The 21,924-nt window shown below is 46.7% G+C and overlaps 1 protein-coding gene across 3 annotated transcripts in view; it reads right to left on the minus strand.

Annotated features, from left to right (window-relative positions):
- LOC116515332 (ligand of Numb protein X 2-like) overlaps window positions 1–21,924 on the minus strand; it is an 84,047-nt gene that overhangs the window by 26,070 nt on the left and 36,053 nt on the right. For 2 of the 3 annotated variants that reach the window (XM_032227304.1, XM_032227305.1), the window contains exon 2: window positions 590–1,033. In XM_032227304.1, coding sequence (XP_032083195.1) covers window positions 590–978 — 389 coding nt within the window. In that variant the 5' untranslated portion in view covers window positions 979–1,033. Of the gene's footprint in view, window positions 1–589; window positions 1,034–1,411; window positions 1,433–21,924 lie in introns of those variants that run through there. The other variant, XM_032227306.1, reaches the window with a different exon arrangement.

Here is a 21,924-nt window from a genome sequence, read left to right on the forward strand (position 1 = left end):
TTTTTTAAATGCTCCTTATTTGCACAATTTCCTCAAGGGAAGGAAAAATAGTTAAATATGTTTTTCAAACTATCACATTCCTTCTAAAACTTTCAAGAACCAAAAAAGTGCAGATTAATACTTCCAGAAACACCAGGAGTGTCCATCACTGGAGATTTTAAAGAAGAGACTGATTAGATTATCTGAAATGGCATAGGGCTCCTGGGTGAACAGGAGGTTGCACTAGAATTACCCTTCCAACTCTTGTTATTCTGTTTTCAAAAACATCATTTTTTTTTAGTAACTCCCTAAATTTCTCAATTCAATTTCTTCCATTCAGTTTCTTTCTCCACCCAGCCTTCCTTAATTAGTTTCAGTTTCTTCCCAAAACTAATAGGTAACTAAGCAGAATGTCATCCTAGCGTCAGACACTTATGGCTTTTACTTGAGTAATGTGGACAGAAGATGAGTCACTGAAGGACATTCCTCTCTGAATTGTCATTATTATGTGCAACATTCAGCACAAGGCTGACATAAAATTGCAAGTTACTAACCGAATCAAGAATAACATGCAAGCATCGCTGAGACTACAAGGGAAAATTAGGCACACCTGTTCTGCAAGTGAGCTTCAAGTTCACATCGCTGCATCGTCAGTGCACAGTCTTCTTGGAAGGGACAAAGGACAAGGAGCTTATCCAGCAGATTCCGCACCAACAAGCTGGACTTCCGGCAGTTCTGGAAGGAGAGCTTCTTCCGATCCATGGGACAGAAGCTGTACTCCTGCATGAAGTTTTCAAGGCATCTGAAACAATACGTGTGTCCACAAGGGGTGTCCATGGGCTGCAGCAAAGGCTGGAGGCAAATGTGACAAGTCAAGTCATCATCTACGTCGTCTTGAAAGTTATAAAGATGGTTGTCGGGCAGCAAATGAATTTGTCCACATTCGTGGCAAAGTTCTCCAGATTTGGAGGCAGGTTCTTCTCCTGCAGGATCGGCCATGGCTTCAAACCTCTAATGATCCTCCTCTTCACTGGCAATGATAAACAGCACCTTCCTAAAAGGAAAAAGAAAAATGAATACTGTATAGCATTAGATTAGATTAGTAAAATCACCGGAAGGAAGGAAGGAAGGGACGGAGGGAGGGAGGGAGGGAGGAAGGAAGGAAAGAAGGAAGGAAAGAAGAAAGGCAGGCTGGCTGGCTAAGATTTAAAAATAAACATTATGAGTTTTTATTATTTGGTTCTGCGTTAATCAGTCAATTTCTGTCTGAACATCATCATTCTTCTTGATCTATTTAATGTTTCATTGCTGAGCTGTCAGTTTTCTAGCATTCAAGCAACTGCTGGATGTAGTAGCTTCAATAGTTTCTCCGAAGCTGCTTTAAATTCCTGGAAACTAGACTTGAACTTAAGAGATAAAAGGAAATCCACACCTGTCTGCAAAACAGGAAGGTGAGCAGCCCTCTTGGAGACAGCAAGCTGCAACTGGTCAATTGTGTCTCCTGCAAAAGAATCTGACAGCCAGTGCTCCATTCAATCCACAAAACTAAACATGTATTTAATGAGAGTTTCAATTAATTTTGTTGCAGTAGATTCCATTTCACTATCATGGATTTAAAGTATTCAGTTTTCTACTCAGATACTGAGAAAGAAGGGAATCCCCTTCATTTTCAATCATTCCTTAATAAAGCTGGGTTCCCTGGGAAGTTTTTAAAAATGGCTCTATTAGAAGAGCACCAAATTTTCTTTGCAACACAGAACTGCAGCAAACAGCCTCCCTGTATCCTAAGCACATTTTTACATTCTGGAAGACCCTGAGGTTTTTCTCCCACTACCACCTGCACATCTGGATCTATTCCAAAATTGTCTGCAACTCATAGCAGACATTCAAGGGCAAAAAAAAAAAACAATTTTGGATAAATTCCAGAGAATAAAAGGTGAATCCTTCTAAAGGTCCAAATGTTCTAGAAATATTGACATCATGAGGCTGGGGGGGGGGGGGATATTTTTTCATCATTTTTCAGAAAAAAGCAAAAGTTGGAGAAAACTTACATTTATTCAATATTCATTTTGATACTTTACTGATCTAAGTTTATTTTGCTTTTTTAATAATATAAACTTTATCTGACGTACTTTGCCTTACTCATCCATATTAAATGAATAGTTCTAATACATACAATAGGGTAATTATACTAATTCATTCTAATTAAACATATTTTAAATAGAAGAATAATTGTGGCACTATTAAGAAACTAGGATGTTTTTTTTTAATTTTGCCAACTGAACAAGGTGGCAAAATGTAAATCTGAAAAGAAGATTTGCACACCTATTCATGCTTTTTAGGAAAAAATAAGAGAAAACAATTGCTGAGTTAAAGTTTTATTTTACATGGCTGTTTGGTCACATTCTCTGAGTTATTACTGTCAGATTCTAATCTGCTAATAATGCCTCATTTTCACCTGTTGACACACTCCAAAATTCTGAAAAATGTTTTTTTTCCCATTGAAAAAAGCTTCTCTTCTCTTTACACTGAAGTGGATTTTAACTGTCTTGAGTTTTTCCCACCTGAAACCTGGGGATCTCAATTTCCAGAATGTTCCCAATCTCTCTCCCCCTCCTCTTTTTTGCCCCAGCATTGATCAGATTCAACATGCAAGTTTGGTAGTAACCTTTTTTTTGGGGGGGGGGTGTATCTTTGTTGTATCTTGTTGTATAATTCTCCACAAACCTCTGCCTTAAAACAAGAAAAACCATCCTGATTGTTAAAGCTTTTTCTTTTTTTAAAAGAAACAACCAGAGTTCAATGGCTTCGGTTTCTCCAGAAACCCTTTGGATGGGGAGGGAAGGCTTTTAAAAACAGCAATCAGATTGATAAATGCAGCAAACCTATGGATTTAATCTTCCCGAATTCCTCAGCCAGCATGGATGGATGGGGAATTCGGGGAGTTGAAATTCCTACATTAATGTTGTTCCAGGTTGAACCCTGGTGCTCTAGAGGGAAAGGAATTAAAACAGTAGTTAATGAGACCCTGGTCAAAGTGAAGAGAAGAGTAAGGAAGATGATTAGGGAACTAAAGGCTAAAACATACAAAGAACAGTTACAAGAATTGCGTTTGTTTAGTCTAGTCCAGGGGTCAGCAAACTGCGGCTCTGGAGCCGCATGTGGCTCCTTCCTCTCTCTGCTGCGGCTCCGTCACCAGTTGGCGCCACAATTTTGAGAGGAGCTTCCAAGGGGGGGGGGGAGAGGGAAGCACTGTGCGCCAGGAGAAGACTCTATGGCAGTTGTCTCCACAATTGATAGGGTTTTCAATTATGACAGGTAGAGGAAAAAGTACACCACGCTAGGAAGAGACTCTATGGTGGGGGAACTGAACTTCCGGTCAGCTCCAGAATTGAACAGGGGGCTTCCGGTTAGGGCCTTTGTGGCTCCCGGTGCTTTCTTTTCTGTGGGAAACAGGTCCAAATGGCTCTTTGAGTGTTTACGTTTGCTGACCCCTGTCTAGTCTAATGAAAAGAAAAGAAGGACTAGGGGTGACATGATGGCAGTGTTCCAACATTTAAGGGGTTTTCACAAAGAAGAAGGGTTCAACCTATTTTCCAAAGCACCAGAAGGCAAAACAACAATGAATGGAAACTAATCAAGGAGAGAAGCAACCTAGAACTAAAGAGAAATTTCTTAACAGAGAGAACAATTAACTAATGGAAGACTTTAGCAATAGCAATAGCAGTTAGACTTACATACCGCTTCATAGGGCTTTCAGCCCTCTCTAAGCGGTTTACAGAGTCAGCATATTGCCCCCAACCTTAGGTATAAAGAAAGGTCCAACTGTAGCACCACCCTGTCCTGGTGAAATACGCAGAGATCTTCCCTGCTAGACAGTGCCTGTAGTTTGGATATCCTCCTGGCGGAGGTGATAGCCACCAAAAAGGCCACCTTAAGTGTCAAGAACTTAAGAGAAATCATTTGTAATGGTTCGAATGGTGGGGGGGGGGGGCGGTCAGAGCATCCAACATCTTGTGTAAGTCCCAGGAAGGATACCTGTGTACCGTGGGTGGCTTCAGATTGGAGGCCCCCTTGAGGAACCGCCTGACCATGGAGTGGTGAGTCAGTGTCTGAGACCTACCGCACAGGAGTACCGATGAGATAGCCAAGACCTGTCTCCTAATCGTGTTGGGAGCTAATCCTCTGTCCAGGGCCGCCTACAGGAAGTCCAGAACATAGCAATAGCAATAGCAGTTAGACTTATATACTGCTTCATGGGGCTTTCAGCCCTCTCTAAGCGGTGTACAGAGTCAGCATATTGCCCCCAACAACAATCCGGGTCCTCATTTTACCCACCTCGGAAGGATGGAAGGCTGAGTCAACCCTGAGCCGGTGAGATTTGAACAGCCGAACTGCAGAACTGCAGTCAGCTGAAGTAGCCTGCAGTGCTGCATTTAACCACTGCACCACCTCGGCTTTAGAACTTGTGCATGTTCCATCCATGGAGGTTTTTAAGAAAAGTCTGGCAAAAGGTTTCCTGCTTGGGCATGGTATTAGACTAGGAAACATCCAAGGTCCCTTCCAACTCTGCAATTTTGCTGTGTTTCCCCACAAGATTGTAACAAAACATTTATATGAAGGCTGTACAGGTAGCCCTAGACTTACGACAGACATATGCAAAAACTCCTGTATGAACCAGAAGAATCGGGAGTAACAGAACCAAAGGTTCTTTCCCGAAAAGAAGGATGTGTGCAACCCTTCCAACACTTTTTCCTACTGAGTTCACTAATAATCAACTTCATAATACCATTCACGAAATATTGAAATGCCACTGTCCGTTATTGGTGGCACGGTGGCTCAACAGTTGGAAAGCCAGCAGCCCAGTTCGAGACCCAAGCATCATGCGATGCGGTGAGCTCCCATTCTCACCTCAGCTCCTGCCAACCGAAAGGTTCGAAAGCATGCAAATGTGAGTAGATAAAGAGGTACCACTTTGGTGAGGAGGAAACAGCACAGGCAGAAATGTCTTCTGATATCTTCTGATATGCTGGCTCGATGACCCTGAAATGGAGATGAGCACCACCTCCCTATAGGTGGTAATGACTGGAGGAATAAAATCTGCAGGGATTTCTTTACCTTTCTTTACTGTGTCCCTTATGCCTGGATATTGTTTAATCATTTATTTATTCAATCAACCAATCAATCAATCAATCAATTGAAATCTTGCCTTTTTACCCACAGGCATCTAAAGCAGTTAACAATTTGAAATTACTAAAATATAATTTGTACAGGTAGTCCTCACTTACTGACTGCTTGTTCAGCGACTATTTGAAGTTATAACAGCATTGAAAAAGGAGTCCCAGTCCTTGAATCTGAAGCCATTATAATGTCCCTGCAGTCATGTGATCATAATTAAGCTGCCTTGCAAGTGGCACATATTTACGAAGTTGCACCACAGTCATTTCACAACCTGGTTCCAACGAGCACTGGGGAAGCCAGCAGGAAGTCAAAAGTCCTGGTCACATTTTGCCACTGCGGTGATTCACTTAACTACCACAGCAGGAACCGATAGTGTTCAGGTGTAGTCACATGTTTCCCTTTACCACCATGTCATTTAGCAATGGAGTGGCTGGTTCTTATTGCAAACAGTGAGGATTACCTCTATTAATAAAATTCAAAAGTCCTGGCAGAACAGAAAACTTTCTTTTACCTTTCTGAAAAGTGGAAGAATTGGAAACTAGAATCAATTCTCTCAATTATGTACCTTCAGTAGCCTCCAGCACAGGATCACTTGAATTTGGACCAAGCTTGGATTCCCAGTTATCCATAGTCACTGCGTAGTGAAATGTTGCACTTATTTATTTTTTAAATTTCTAACCTTAATGAATTCTGGGCAGGGTTCCAGGTCTTAAATTAGATCCAACGTATTCCCAACAAATACTCAAAAGTCTACGATGAGCTCAGGCCAAAGAAAGAACTGTAGGTAGACAGGCCATCAAATCAACACCATAGGATGGCTACAACCACACTTTTCGGGATTGGCTATTAAGAACAGAAACTTTCAAGTCTGAGCTGCCCCTTCTCCTTCCTCCAAGGGAGGTATCCGTTTGAGCGACTTCTGAACATGATGAAGACATGTCCTGCACTTGGCCTGGTTTGCCAACACATTTCTTGAGCATCTCCAGGAAGACGGTTATCCTCTACATTAAAACAAGGCTCTCCAAACATGGCAACTTTAAGACTTGTGGAGTTCAACTGTGCTCCATCACTGGAGGTTTTTTACAAAGGGATTGGACAGTCATTTGTCCAGAATGGGGTAAGGCAGAGTCCCCACCACTAGGGTGTGGCATGCCAGAAACTGGGCCGCACAAACAAGCAAAGCCCAATCCATGGGATGCAGGCAGCATGTGAAACCAACCTCCCACCCCCACCACCGGTAAAATCTCTCTCCATGGAACCGGTCTCTGGTGCCCAAAAGGTTGGTGGCTGCTAGGTCTCTTGCTTGAGCAGGGGGTTGGACTAGAAGACCTCCAAGATCCCTTCCAAGTCCATTATTCTGCATTCTCTGAAATCTCATACACAATTACAGACCGGAATCATCCACTTAGTCAAGAGGGGTGATTGCTGCCAACCACCATCACTAACATTCATCACTTTAACTAACAGTACAAAGATACTTTTGATGGTACTGAATTACACTGGGTTCCAAAGGGTTGCTACCTGATTAGGGCAGGCAGTATTGCCTCCTCCCACAAGGATGTGTTCATTGTCTCACACCCTGCCTGACCACCAAAGAGAACCAGAAAAAGCCGACCGACTCAAACCACAAATATCCCTCTCCACTTCCTCCTGTACCACGTGCTTGAAAGGATCCAGATCACATTGCAAAGCTTTGCCTTGTTCACCCCCACAGCTTTGCCCTAATTATTCCAGCCCAGAACAAATGCACCACTTCTGACACAGGAGATTTGCCTCATCCACCTTCCCACAGCAGGATCCAGATTGTTTGAAGGGGGCTGGGGCAGAATCTACAAATTCAAAAAGTACAGACACAAACTACCCAGTTATCAGTGAAGAACTCTATCCGTCTCGCTGTGTCATCCACTCCAGACTTTGTCTTAGATTTAAAACCTTTATTTATTTCCTTAACAAAACAGGTATACAACCAAACAAAAACAATGGTTCCAACAATGTTACAACTCAGGGAGGGGCTTGGATACTCCTCCCCCCCTATGAGAAGAGGTGTATCAGGTAAGTACCAACGCTGTCAAGCCAGCCTCCCCCAGCAACCAAGAAAGAAACCACTTAACTCCATTTCGCAGAATTAAGAGTACCTTTACTGGTTATGAAAAGATAGCAGCTAAGCAAAGCAAGATCTGAGGCAAAAGTGTGCAACATCATACATATCAATATATGACCCAACCCCCTCCCCCTGGTAACCCCATCCCATAGCCCAATCTGCAAATCCCTTAGGTGTCATGTGAGTTTCATCTTCAAAAAGCACCATCAGGTTGTTATGCAGACAGTTGACCTTGGTGACCTCAATCACTATCTCCAGCATGCACAGTAGATGGTGAGAACAAAAATCCCTTTTTACAATCTCTCCTGTACTTAAAACTTCCCTTCCCAAATACCATGCCTCCCCCTCCCTGTTTCAATGGCAGCCGAAAGCAAGTAGCGAAACAGAGGCTGACATCCAGCCCTCCTTCAGAAAAAGAAGTCATCCCTGCAAGAAAATAAAACAATAGAAAAAAAGATAACATAAGAAATGTACATGTCAATTAGGATCAAGGTTTATCAGGATACTTCGCGTAAAACTTCCGCAAGAGCCCAGGAGCTCTAACATGGGATTTATCAACTCACTCAGCCTGGGAGGGGGAAAATGTTTCCAGGAAACTAGATATTGAATTCGATTCCTATGCTTCCTGGAATCCAAGATTTCTTTAACCTCAAAATGTTGCTCTCCTTCAATTAGAAGAGAGGCAGGGGGTGCAGGTAGGGACACACGAAAAGAAGAAGTGTGCTCTGGCTTCAACAGGTTTACATGAAATACAGGATAAATCCGGTTAAGATGCTTTGGTAATTCCAATCGGACAGAAACAGGATTAATGATTTTCACAATAGGGAACGGACCGACGTACTTCGGCCCCCGTTTCTTCGATTTCTGGGTGGTTTGGAGAAACTTGGTGGACAAAAACACTTGATCTCCTACTTTGTACTCTCTTTGATTCACCCTCTTTTTGTCAGCCTGTTTCTTGTGCGGCCGGTGAGCAGCCTCCAATGCTTTGCGGGTCATGGGCAAATTTGGCGAAGCTGGTCACTCCACTCGGAAAGGGACAAAATTTGCGGTTTTTCTCGAGGTAATTCAGGAATCGGTACAAAGTCCTGTCCAAACACAACTCTAAAAGGGGTCAAGCCGGTACTGCTGTGCACAGAATTGTTGTATGCCATCTCAGCATGTGGTAACAGTTCAGCCCAGTTATCTTGCTGATAATTGATGAAACACTGGAGGTACTGTTCCAAAACAGAATTAGTCCATTCACAAGCCCTGTTAGTCTGAGGATGGTGGGCAGAGCTTAGCCTCTGGGTGGAGCCAATTAACTTCAGAAACTCCTTCCAGAACAGAGAGGTGAATTGGATTCCCCTATCCGAAATTATGCATTCAGGTACTTCATGCAATTGGCATGTGAAATAAACAACTTAGCTAACGACTTAGCTGATGGGATTTTGGAACAGGGTACAAAATGAACTTGTTTGGAAAACAGGTCAGTGATAACCCAAATCACTGTATTTCCTACACTCTCTGGCAATTCGACAATGAAGTCCATCAATATCTTCTTCTACGGGGCCTCAGGATGGGCCACACCTTAGAGAAGGCCTTGGAGCTTTCCCAGTGGGCGCTTTGCAGCAACACAAACTGGATAACTGGCTATGTAGGACTCAATGTCTTTTTTCAATGAAGGCCACCAAAATTGCCTCTTAACCAGATGTAGAGTCTTTACAAAACCAAAATGGCCTGGCATTCGCGAATCATGGGCCTGTTGAAGAACAGGTTAGCAGGAACATACAATTTAGCCCCTACCCAAGCCAGTCCATCCTTCATAGTACGCTCATTTAAATGTTCCTTGAACCAGTCATTGGACTCAAGGCCTTCCTTGAGTTTGCATATGAGGTCCGTCGTGACCTCTAAATTCGAAATGCTTTGGCTTCTGGTAACCACCGGGGCAGCAAGACTTTTCGCTGGGATGACTGGGTGAACTATGCTCAGCTTAGAGCTGTTGTATTGTGGAAGTCTAGATAAAGCATCAGCCGTGAAGTTCTCTCGCCCCTCCCCCAGGATGTACTTGAGGGTGAAGTTGAACTGGTTGAAATATTGCACCCAACGCATTTGTTTAGGAGATAGCTTACGAGGGGTCTTCAACGCTTCCAAATTTTTATGATCAGTCCATAACTTTAGCCCCTTCTAGGAAATGTCACCAGGTCATCAAAGCCCACCTGACCGCAAAAGCTTCATTTTCCCATATAGCCCATCGTCTCTCCATCTCCGTCAGTTTGCGAGAGGCGTAAGTGCATAGTTGCAATTTCCCATCAGCGTTTGTTTGAAGTAATACTGCCCCCACCGCCACATCACTGGCATCAGCTTGAACGATAAATGGTGTATCCATATCTGGGTGTTTCAAAACGGGTTCAGCTGCAAAGAGTCGCTTTAATTTCTCAAAAGTGACTTGACACTCCATAGTCCAATTCAAAGGCTTACCCAATCTGGGCTTGGCCTCCCCTTTTGACTTTAGGAGATTTGTAATGGGCAGGGCAATGCTGGCGAATGATGGGATAAGTTGATGATAAAAATTCACAAATCCCCAAAAACTTTGTAATTGTTTGCAGGTGCGAGGGAGTGCCGACTCAGTGACAGCCTGGACTTTTGCTGGGTCCATCTTGATGCCGTTGTGGGAGATGCAGTAGCCCAAGTGATCATTTTTTTCTTGATGAAATTCACATTTAGACAATTTGGCATAACGTTCTGCGGCCCGGAGTTTCTTGAGTACTGATCATACTAATGTCACGTGTTCTTCATGTGTTTCTGTGTAAATAAGGATGTCATCAAGGTGGACCATCATGCCCTTGTACAGGTTTTCATGTAAAACTTCATTTATTAATTGTATGAAAACAGCTGGCGCCCCCTGTAGGCCAAATGGGGCTACTCTGAATTGAAAACACCCAAGTGGGTGTGAAGATCTTTCCTTTACCCAATTGGGCCAACATATCCTTCATCAGAGGGAGGGGGTAAACATTTTGCACGCATACAGCATTAAGATTTTTGTAATTAACATAGAGACGAAAGGAGCCATCTTTCTTTTCTCTGAACAACAGTGGAGCGGCCACATGTGGCCTAGCAGGTTCAATAAACCCCTTTTCAAAATTTTTGTCAATAAACTTCTGTAATTCTTCTATTTCGCGTGGGGTCATTGAGTAAATCTGGGGTTTTGGAAATTTTACCCCTGGGAGGATATCAATGCTGCAATCCGTTGCACGGTGAGGGGGTAATTTATCAGAGGATTTTTAACTGAAAACAACCCTTAGGTCCCAATATTCTTTTAGGATTTTCTCCTCCCCCTCAATTTTTTCCTGCACCTCAGCCGCTAGGTTATGTTCAGCATTGGTAATATTGGAAACCCTCACTTCTCCCTCTAGGGATTTAGCAGATCGGATGCGCAACCACCTTTTCTTCCAGTTGATGTGTAGGTTCCATTTACATAACCAGGGTAAGCCCGGTATGAGAGGCCAGTCCATTCCCGGCGCCACAATGAAACTTAATGTTTCCTGGTGATCTTCCATCCACATGTCTATTGGTTCAGTCACAAAATGGGAGGAGCCCCCCCCCAGCTATAGACCCATCTAGCTGGCAAAAAGCAATGGGGCTTTTCAAAGTTCTCAGTTTCAAGCCCAGCTTTTCCACCACTTCCGAGCTAATGATGCAACGTGTGTATCCCGAATCTAAAAGGGCCAGCATTTTTGCTTGGGCTCCAGTAGAGGGCACTTTAAGTTCTACTGGGATGGTCATGGGGCCCGATCAGGAACTTACCAGACGGTCGTCATCAGATTCGTTTTCCCTTTCTCCTGATGAGGAGGATGGTTTTTCTTCTCTTGGACTGGGAGGGAATTGTGCAGCAGGTTCCACCCCCTTCATGGCGGTGTCCCTTCTCTTCCCAGGTTGTTTATCTGGTTTCCTCTCCCCCCCCCCCAGGCAGGGGGCTTTGGGACAATCTTGGAGCGGCAATTTGCTGTCCAGTGTCCCTCCTTTCCGCAATGGAAGCAGGTAATAGATCGGGGCTTGCTTGCAGACCAACTTTTCCCATCTTTCGGAGCTCCTTGGGGGGTGGGTGAGAGGGGCAGCTTTCTCTTTCTCACTGTCTTATTGTACTTGTCTCTGGCTAGATCGATTTCCACGTCCACTGCCAATTCGTACCATTATTGCAAATTACGCCCCCCCCCCCGTTTACACAGTTCTGGTATATATCTTGTTTAAGCCAGTGGTAGTCAACCTGGTCCCTACCACCCACTAGTCGGCATTCTAGCTTTCATGGTGGGCAGTAGGGGTTTGCTGTAACTCTACTTTATAAATTTTATAAACGTGTCATGTGAGTTCCATCTTCAAAAAGCATTATCAGGTTGGTATGCAGGACAGTTGGCCTTGGCGACTTCAATCACTATCTCCAGCATGTGCAGTAGATGGTGAGAACAAAACTCCCTTTTTACAATCTCTCCTGTACTTAAAACTTCCCTTCCCAAATACCAGCCCCCTCTCCCCATTTCAATGGCAACCGAAAGCAAATAGATTTCAATGGCAACCGAAAGCAAATAGCGAAACAAAGGCTGACAAACACCCTTTCTCCATAGTGAGGGGAGGAGTATCCAGGATGGGACATACCAAAGCTTACACGTCCCTAGGGAGGGTTATGCCTATAGAGTATATGTACAGACCTATGCCTGGCGATGCGTTTCCCCCACCCTGTGAACAGCCTGTAACACCTTACGGCCAAAGGAGGCTTCCGCAGAAGCAAAGGAGTCCAACTTGTAGTTACTCACAAATAGTGAGGGGGAAGACCACATCGCTGTCTTGCAGATCTCAGCCAGTGAGGCCTGGGTGGCCCAGGCTGTTGAAGTGGCCGCACTTTGTGTGGAATGAGCTGTGATAGACCTCGGTGTCTGCAGACCCTGTGCCTGGTAGGCGGTGGCAATACAGGTTTGTAACCACCTGCCTATGGTGGTGGTTGTCATCTTGTTCCCCAGGGACCCCGGCTGGAAGGAGACAAACAGGGCTTCTGTTCTCCTGTTCAGCCGTGTTCTTCTGTGGTAGATCCGCAGAGCTCTTCTCACGTCCAAGGTGTGCCACTTGCTTTCTAAAGGATGGGAAGGGTCCAGGCAGAAATTGGGCAAAATCAGCTCCTGTGAGCGATGGAAGAAACACACCTTGGGTATGAAAGAAGGGTCCAACCGTAGCACCACCCTGTCCTGGTGAAATACGCAGAGATCTTCCCTGCTAGACAGTGCCTGTAGTTTGGATATCCTCCTGGCGGAGGTGATAGCCACCAAAAAGGCCACCTTAAGTGTCAAGAACTTAAGAGAAATCATTCGTAATGGTTCGAATGGGGGGGGGAGGTCAGAGCATCCAACATCTTGTGTAAGTCCCAGGAAAGATACCTGTGTACCGTGGGTGACTTCAGATAGGAGGCCCCCTTGAGGAACCGCCTGACCATGGGGTGGTGAGTCAGTGTCTGAGACCTACCGCACAGGAGTACCGATGAGATAGCCAAGACCTGTCTCCTAATCGTGTTGGGAGCTAATCCTCTGTCCAGGGCCGCCTAAAGGAAGTCCAGAACATAGCAATAGCAATAGCAGTTAGACTTATATACTGCTTCATGGGGCTTTCAGCCCTCTCTAAGCGGTGTACAGAGTCAGCATATTGCCCCCAACAACAATCCGGGTCCTCATTTTACCCACCTCGGAAGGATGGAAGGCTGAGTCAACCCTGAGCCGGTGAGATTTGAACAGCCGAACTGCAGAACTGCAGTCAGCTGAAGTAGCCTGCAGTGCTGCATTTAACCACTGCACCACCTCGGCTCCTTTATGCTGAGCAATAGTGGCCCGAACCAGATCATGGTCCCTTGAGGCGCACCATGAGAAGGTGCACCATATAGCGCTGTAGATGCGCTCCGTGGAGGGTATGCGAGCTGCCTGGATAGTCTGTATAACCCTGGGGGTAGAAGTGGTCTTCCCTCAGGATGCTCTGCTCCAGCGCCAGGCAGTCAACTGGAGCCACTGAGGCTCCGGGTGCTCCAACGACCCCTGGCTGAGGGAGCTCCTCTCCTGGGGAATCCTCCAGGGCCTATCCATCGAGAGAGATTGGAGATCGGCAAATCAAGGCCTCCAGGGCCAGTGTGGGGCAATCAACACCACCTCTGCCCCTTCCCGTAAGATTTTTTGTATAACCCTGGGGATCAGGGACAAGGGTGGATAGACATAGAGGAGCTCCCGCGGCCAGGGACAGCGGAGAGCGTCCACCCCTTCCGCCCCATGTGTCTGGTACCTGGAGTAAAAGCTCGGGAGCTAAGCGTTGAGATGGGTGGTGAATAGGTCAATCACCAGGCGGACGAAGCGGTTCACCACTTCCTCGAAAATTGCTGGCTGCAGCTTCCACTCCGAGTTGTTCACCTCAGTCCTACTGAGCCAGTCGGCTCTGATGTTGTCCACCCCTGCTATATGCAGATTCTTCTCGGCCCAATGTCCCAGTCTTTCGGCCTCCAGCATGAGTGACTTCGATCTGGTCCCCCCTGTCTGCTTATGTGCGCCTTGGTAATGATGTTGTCCGTGAAGACCAGAATGTGATTGCCCTTGACCGAGTGGCGAAAATGCAGTAGGGCCCGGTGGACTGCCTTGAGTTCCAACCAGTTTATGTTGAGTTACCTCCGCCTGGCTCCATTGTCCTTGCACCATCTGAGCCCACAGATGGGCACCCCATCCGAACAAGCTGGCGTCCATTGTTACTGTCACCTGGTCTGGTGCTCTGAAGGCTTCCCCTTTTGATATCGCCAGGAACGTCCACCACACCAGTGATTGGGCTACTTTTGCTGGTAGAATGACTTTGGCCTGAGAGCAACTCGCGCGCCTTCGCTGGAAAGGCAAAAGGAACCATTGAAGGTCTCTAGTGTGGAACAAAGCCCAAGGGACAATGCCAATGGTGGACACCATGGTACCTAGCAACTTGGACAGAATGGCTATGGACACCCTATGCTCCCTGGCTACCTGGGAGGCTAGCTGCCTAAGAGAGAGCTGTCTTTCTGATGACAGAGAAACCATGCCTGCCTCTGTATCTATCAAGGCTCCTAGGTGGATCAGACTAATGGAAGGGTGAAGGTGGCTTTTGGCCAGGTTTACCGAAAAACCGTGATCTCTCAGGACTGATATAGTAATGACTAGATCCCATAGGGCACCCTTAAAGGAGGTTGACTGCAACAGCAGGTCATCTAAATAACCTTGAATTCAAACAGGCTTCTGCCTCAGATGTGCTGTCAATGCTGCCATTACCTTCGTGAAAACTCAAAGGGCAGAAAACAACCCCAAAGGCAAGGCCTGATACTGGAAGTGGTGCCCTAGGTAGCAGAACCTGGGATGTTGACGATGTTCTGGGGTTATAAGTATATGCAGGTAGGCCTCCGTGAGGTCTATGGAGGTGAGGAAATCTCCCTGCCTAATCCCTTCCAAGATGGAATGCAGTGAATGCATCCTAAACCTCCGATAGCATATGAATCAGTTCCGGCGTTTCAAGTCAAGAATCGCTTCTCCAGCCGCCCAAAGCTTTGGGGATCACAAACAGAATGGAATAATATCACTGGCCTATTTGCTCTAGAGGCACTGGTTGGAGAGCCCTGATGTCCAAAAGGTGTTGGATGGCCTCCTGCATTAGCAACCTGCGAGTCGGGTTGTTTGGGACAGGGCAGATCCGGAAGAAGCTGGTAGGGCTGGAGAGGAACTCAAGTGAGAGGCCATACCGAGTGGTGTTCCGGACCCACAGGTCAGAGGATAGGTCCCAGCGATTGTCGAAATATGCCAAGTGCCCTCCAATAGGAGGTGAGCTAAGTCTAGGGCTAGTTCTTGCGGAAGGAGAGCCCATCACCTCCTCCTCCACCCCCTCGAAAGGTTGTCTCTTTGGCCACCTTGGAGGAAATGTGCTTTCTTTTGGTCTTTGCCTTGCCTCCCCCGCCCTTAGCAGAACCTTCATTCAGTTGTGGTCTCTGGCCTGATTAAGGGCTCTTCAGTGCCTCCGGTGGGGCTGCTGGCTGCAGGGCTGAGGACTTGGCTCCTGCCGGTGTCCTCTGTGTTACAGGCAGCCGCCATCTTGGACCATGTGGTTCCAAGATGGCGCTGGGCTCCAAATTTAAAAGTGCCTCTCCCAGTGCCTGTAGAAGCGGCTTGTGCTCTGCCAGCTGCTGCACAACTTCTGCTGCCGCTTGAGGTCTCTCTCTCTCTCCTCCGCCTGCTCTCAGTGGCTTGCTGTCTTCTCCGGTGATAGCAAGCCAGCGCGGGCGCTCTGCAGCATTTAAAAATGCCATGGTTCATCGCTCGACTCCTGAAGGAAGTGGCGGAGCACTTCAGCACCTGTAGAGCCTCCTCTGGTCGCCTTCCCTGCCATGGATTTTGCGAAGCGCCTGGCTAGCTGGCCCGGTAAGGGTCGTCACTTAGTGTCCTAGGTGTCACCTCAGTGACCTAGGCTATGCGCTGCCCTGGAGAGCTGGAGCACGGGCTTCTTTCCCCCAGAGGGAATTTAGCCAAGTCCCCAGTACTCACGCGGCCAGGGAAAGGAGGCTAGAGTCCTGTATTAATGTTTTTCTCAGGAGTATGGGATGATCACAGCCGTCCGCTGAGGGACTGAGACGATAACTGGGTAGTACCTGGTGGCCAGGGCGTGGCCTAAAGAACTTATCTGTCTCAGTCCAATCAATGAGAGGACAAGATCAACCCATCCTGGATACTCCTCCCCTCACTATGGAGAATGCCTCTGTCCCAAGGACCAGCAGTCCCCAAACTTTCCAGTTGGCCGGACCAATGGAGACGGCAGCAGGGTGGGGCGGAGAGGGGATGGTTTCACACATGCGGCACCACTTTCATGAATGCAGCTTCAGGCACTTGCCCACCACTTCCGTGGCCTGGTTTCAAAGTGGCAGCAGCCCATCACGGGGCAACGGACCGGGGTTTGTGGACCCCTGCCACAGAAGATGAAGTTGCCGAGAGCATGGGTATCCTTCAATGCCAAGAAATGTCTGCTGGAGAGTACCTTAGGATAGGGATTTTAAAACATTTGCATGGTGAAATTATCACAAAAATTATGTAAATGTTTGGGCCACTGCATACAAAGTTTGGTAAAACACTTTTACTATTACTGTTGTTATTTGAGCTTTGCGGAAAATTGCTTCTACAATGGCAAACAATTCTTTGGGTTTCAGTTGCTAAAATTTTGATTTACCACAAATCTCTCTTTTTAGACCTTAAGATGCCTATTCTGTTCTTGGTCAAAGAGGAAATGAATACAAGTTGGAGGAAGGGCTGGGAGGACCAAGCAAAGAGTCTGGGGTTTTATTCTGCAACAGTAGCACAGATGCCGAGCCCCCTTCCCTGCTCCCATTCCATTAAGGTGCATTAATAAATGGTAAGCTTTGAATCCTGGAACTGTTAATATATATAAAACCTGAGGTTTACAGTTGGGAATAGCTAGAGGCGGCTTTCAGTATCTGTAATAAAACTAGCTTATAAAAAGCAATGACCTTGAAATTCTGGCTCTTAGCCTTTTAATTCAAATATTGGCCTAAGGGAAGATCTATTTCTTATTTTGATTGGTGGATATATGGATTGGTCTCATTGCTGATGTCAAATTGAGCACACTGGCCTTTTTAGTGCCACGACTGGGAGAAAGCATCAATCAGCTTAACCTTTATTACTGACCAGAGTTCCATAAAGCACCATTTGGAAATCTATAATTCAGCATAATGGAAATACAAATGAATTTAATAGGTTAGCATCCTGCTCAAATTGCAAATATTAATTATAGAAAGATAAAATTGCCTCCTTTCCCCAAACAATTCTAATAAATTGAAAGGTGATGCAGCCGAGACACAATAATATATTTTGACTCCATTTAATAGTTGCATTTAATAGAGCCACATGTAATAAAACTAGAATATCTCTGTAAAAGATGCCATGAGAAAAATACTGCAGCACTGGACTACACAGTGAGAAGGAACTGAAATTATGGCAAAGATCAGAAACCAGAAATGACAGGTAAACAGGAAGTATTAGTTAACAATAAAAAGAACATTTTTTGCAATATAGACACAAACACATACAATTACTACCTGGTGACTAATGATATCCGATCTTGAAAAGTCTGATGCTTTATGTTGCCTGAGTGAAGTGCAAACACTTCTATAAATTCAAGTCTCACAAATATATTACTACAATTGCCTATGTCTCACAAGAGAGGTGAAAGGGTTGGAAGGCCCACACAATCTAAAAGAGGTAATCCTCGAATTACATTAAATGTCTATGGAGATTCTCAGTCAGGCAGATGATGATTGTCTCAAAGGTACTTTTTCAAAAGGCAACTGGATTTAACTGCAGTGATTCAGTTAACAACTATGGTAAAATTTGTAAAATCAGGTGATTAACAATCATATTGCTCATCTCTTTTTTTTATTAAAAGTTTTTAAAAAGTTTTACAAATATATACCTCCCCCCCCGAACCCAGCTCCCCCCCAACCTCCCAGAGCAAATATAGGGTATAAACATTAACAACCATATTCTAAAATAAACTAACAGACTTTAGCATCATCCCTCACTTGTACTTTAACTCCCCTTTTGTAAAGCTAACTTTAAACAAGTTGTATCATTCCTTGCTTATTCACTCATAAACTATCTGGAGTTTCTTAGTCCCATATTTATTCTGAATATAATCAATCCATCTTCTCCATTCCAGCTTGTATTTCTCAACTGAATGGTCCTTAAGATATGCTGATATTTTAGCCATCTCTGCTAAGTTTGTTACTTTTAATGTCCGTTCTTGAATAGTAGGCAATTCTTCCTTCTTCCAGCACCACCAACAGTCTTTCTGCCATTGTAAGATTCAAAATCAAATTAGTCTCTATAAATGTACAGTCTGTAATTATACCTAACAGGAATAACTGAGGAGTAAACTTTATCAACTTTTTAAGAATATTTTGCATAATCCATCCTATTTTTATCCAAAATGCTTTAACCTTTTTACAAGTCCACCATATATGGTAATACATCGCATCAACACAACCACACTGCCCCTGGACCCGGCCACCGCTTACCAGCGCCTCTGTCTGAGTGCTCCCCCCCCTTTAATTTTTACCATTCTTAAATTATTTTAATTGCCTATCTATTTAGGAACGGCATTTTAGCCAGTTTGCTGGGTGTATGAGTGTATGATTGTGAGAGAAAATGTGCCCACTTTTAATTTATTCTATTGTATTTTTAGTAATTAGTGTGGGGTGTGTCTGAAGAGAATGTTTGAATCGGTGAGTATGGTAGGACCGGGGATGCGACCTGGAGTCCCCTCCACTGAGTGCAGAAGCAAAAGTGGATGGGGACCCAGACTCACCTCCCGTCCTGGTGTGAATGGAATACATGACCTGCCGGGAAGAATGGGGGCCATGGGAGAGGGGGAGGGGTCTACGGGGATAGGGGGACGTCGAAGCATTTCGGCCATGACTGGGAGGGGCAGATATGGCAGGAGCTGTAGGGCTAGCCATTACCGGGGAAGAAGGACTCGTTACATTACAGCGGTTGCTTGTTCCAGCCCCTCAGGCTCAACTCAAGGATCTGGTGGCAGAGGAGTACAGGGCCCTGGTCTCAGGTTGTTGTTGCTAAATGCCAGGTCGGTTGTGAACAAAGCCCCCCTCGTCCGGGATCTAATATTAGACGAGGAGGCAGACCTGGCATGTATAACCGAAACCTGGCTGAGCCAAGGGGGGGGGGTTCCCCCTCTCAGAAATGTGTCCAGATGGGTTTCAGGTGCTCCACCAACCAAGACACCAGACAAAGGGGTGGGGGAGTAGCAGTTATCATCCAAAGGTCGTTAGTTCCTCGCAGGATTCCTGCCCCAGAGATTGTGGGGTATGAGTCTCTCCTCTTGAAGTTGGACCTAAGGGTTCAATTGGGCTTGCTGTTGACGTACCTGCCTCCCAGCTGCGTCACGACAGCCCTGCCTGTGCTGCTAGAGGCAGTAGCCGGGTTGGCGGTGGAGTTCCCCAGACTAATAGTACTGGGGGACTTTAATCTGCCGTCTCTCGGTGAACACCAAGATATACTATGGAAAAACCGACACCATTAAGCTAACGCATGCGCAAGGAGGGAAGATGGCTGCTTAAGCTCCGTCGCTCAGGCTTGAGAAAGACTAAATAACAAAAGCTTCATGGAACTAAAGCCTGGAAATTGCAGAAAAGGGGTTCCTGCGCGAGGCCAACATCTAGAGGATCCAGAGAGGCAACTACCTGGGAGGACGCTGCTTTCGGGCGGCTCTCGGATGGTGTTGCTGCCCTTGGTGATTCCAGCGCCGACAACATTGATCTCGGCCCCACTGCTGCAGGGAATCGTTGGGCTTATACCAAGCTGTACCAATGTAACGGGCTGTGCTTTGCTGCCTCGTGGGGGGGGGATGGTGAGTTGCGGCGACGTGCTTTGGGACTGGGTGGCTGGCTCTGCCTGCCACCGCCGTTGCTGTTCCAAGCATCCCCCTCCGCCTTTCCCGTCGCGGCCTCTCTTCTGCCCTCCTACCACCGCTGCAGGGCTCCTCACAGCTCGACGCTTTGACTGTCTCAACAGCGGCTTTTGGGACTCTGCGTCTGGCCTCTTCTACTGCGGTTGCTGGCGTCCACTGTTGCCCCAGGAGCGCCTCCTTGGAGGCCGCTGTTTCTTGGACCATCTTGCCTTCGGCACCGTCACTTCGGGAAGGCGGTACGCCTGGGGATCGAGCGATCGCCCCCCCAGCTGCCGCCATCCCTGGCTCCGGCCAGAGCCTCACTTCTGTCTTCTCTTCTGTTTTACCTTTCGGACTACACCACCGCTGCAACGATGATGATCTTTTGGCATGTCGGCAGCTTCGGCGTTTTGCCTCGTGTCACACGCCCCTTACAGAAGGAGACGACAGAAGACGGAGAAGACCTGGATGGGGATCCAGCGCCCCTTCCAACTGGCACCTACCCCCCCTCTCCCCCCTCCCTCAATCACTTCAGCTACCCCAGACTTTGGACCCTTTTTTGCACTTTTCCGGGCCTCGCAGGAGGGAAAGAGAGAACGAGGAACTCTCCCTCCCAAACCACTATCAGTTCCAGCTATTCAAACTTGCGCACACCGCTTGTGGGGAATCAAGATCTGCGTTTAACCTGTTTGTGGAGTGTGTGTGTAAATGTCTGAATGAAGAAGAATGTACCCACTTTTAAATTAACTAATTTATTATTTTATTATATTGTTGTACTTTTTAGTGATTATTGTGGGGTGTGTATGAGGAGAGTGCTTGTGTAGTATACATGATAGGACTGAGAGTGCGACCTGGAGCCCCCTCCACTGAGTGCAGAAGCAGAAGTGGATGGGGGCCCAGACCCGCCTCCAGTCCTAGAACGAATGGTATGTGCTGCCTGCCGGGAAGAATGAGGGCCATGGGAGAGTGGGGAGGGTCTACGGAGATGGGGGCGGGTCAGAACATCTCGGTTACGAACTGGGAGGGGCAGATATGATGGGAGCTGCAGGGCTAGCCATTACTGGGGAAGAAGGGCTCACTCCATCACAGCGATCCCTTGTTCCGGCCCTTCATGTTCAACTCAAGGACCTGGTGACAGAGGAAATCAGGGCCCTGGTCTCAGGTTGCTGTTGCGAAATGCCAGGTCTGTGGTTTATAAAGCTCCCCTTATCCGGGACTGAATATTAGACGAGGGGGCAGACCTGGCATGTATTACTGAAACCTGGCTGGGCTATGAGGGAGGAGTCCCCCTCTCAGAAATATGCCCAGAAGGGTTCCAGGTGCCCCACCAACCATGACACCAGAGAAAGGGATGGGGGAGTGGCAGTTATTATCCAAAAGTCATTAGTTCCTCGCAGGATCCCTGCTCCAGAGATCATGGGGTGTGAGTCTCTTCTCTTGAAGTTGGACCTAGTGGTTCAATTGGGCTTGTTTCTGACGTACCTACCTCCCAGCTACATCACAACAGCCTTGCCTGCGCTGCTAGAGACAGTAGCCGGGTTGGCGGTGGAGTTCCCCAGACTAATGGTACTGGGGGACTTTAACCTGCCATCTTTGGGCGAACACTCTGACGGGGCTCACGAGTTCATGGCTTCCATGACAACCATGGACTTGACCCAAGTAGTTCAGGGTCTGACTCATAGAGCGGGACACACGCTTGACCTTGTATTTCTCTCGGGGCAGTGGAGATGTGATCTTGATTTAAGGGGAATAGAGACCTTGCCCTTGTCATGGTCAGATCACTCCTTGCTGAGACTTGACTTCAGGACACTACTCCCCCATTGCAGGGAGGTGGAGCCGATTAAGTGGCTCCACCCCAGGCACCTGATGGACCCAGAGGGATTTCAGAGGGAGCTTGGAGAGATACCTGACTCCCTTGTCCGCAATCCGGCTGAGTCTTTGGTCGCTGCCTGGAATATTGCGGCGGCTGGAGCATTGAATCGGATTGCGCCTTTGAGGCCTCTCCATGGCAGTGGATCCAGGAGGGCACCTTGGTTTACCGAGGAACTCCGGGAGATGAAGCACCAAAAGAGACACCTAGAGCAACCTTGGAGGGCTAGTAACTCTGAGTCTGATCGATCACTATTAAGAATCTTTATCTAGTGGCGATATGGGCGGCAAAATGTACGCATTTTTCCGCTCTTATTGCG

Source organism: Thamnophis elegans, chromosome 12 (assembly GCF_009769535.1).
Source record: "Thamnophis elegans isolate rThaEle1 chromosome 12, rThaEle1.pri, whole genome shotgun sequence".
In the NCBI taxonomy this organism is placed as follows: Eukaryota; Metazoa; Chordata; class Lepidosauria; order Squamata; family Colubridae; genus Thamnophis; species Thamnophis elegans.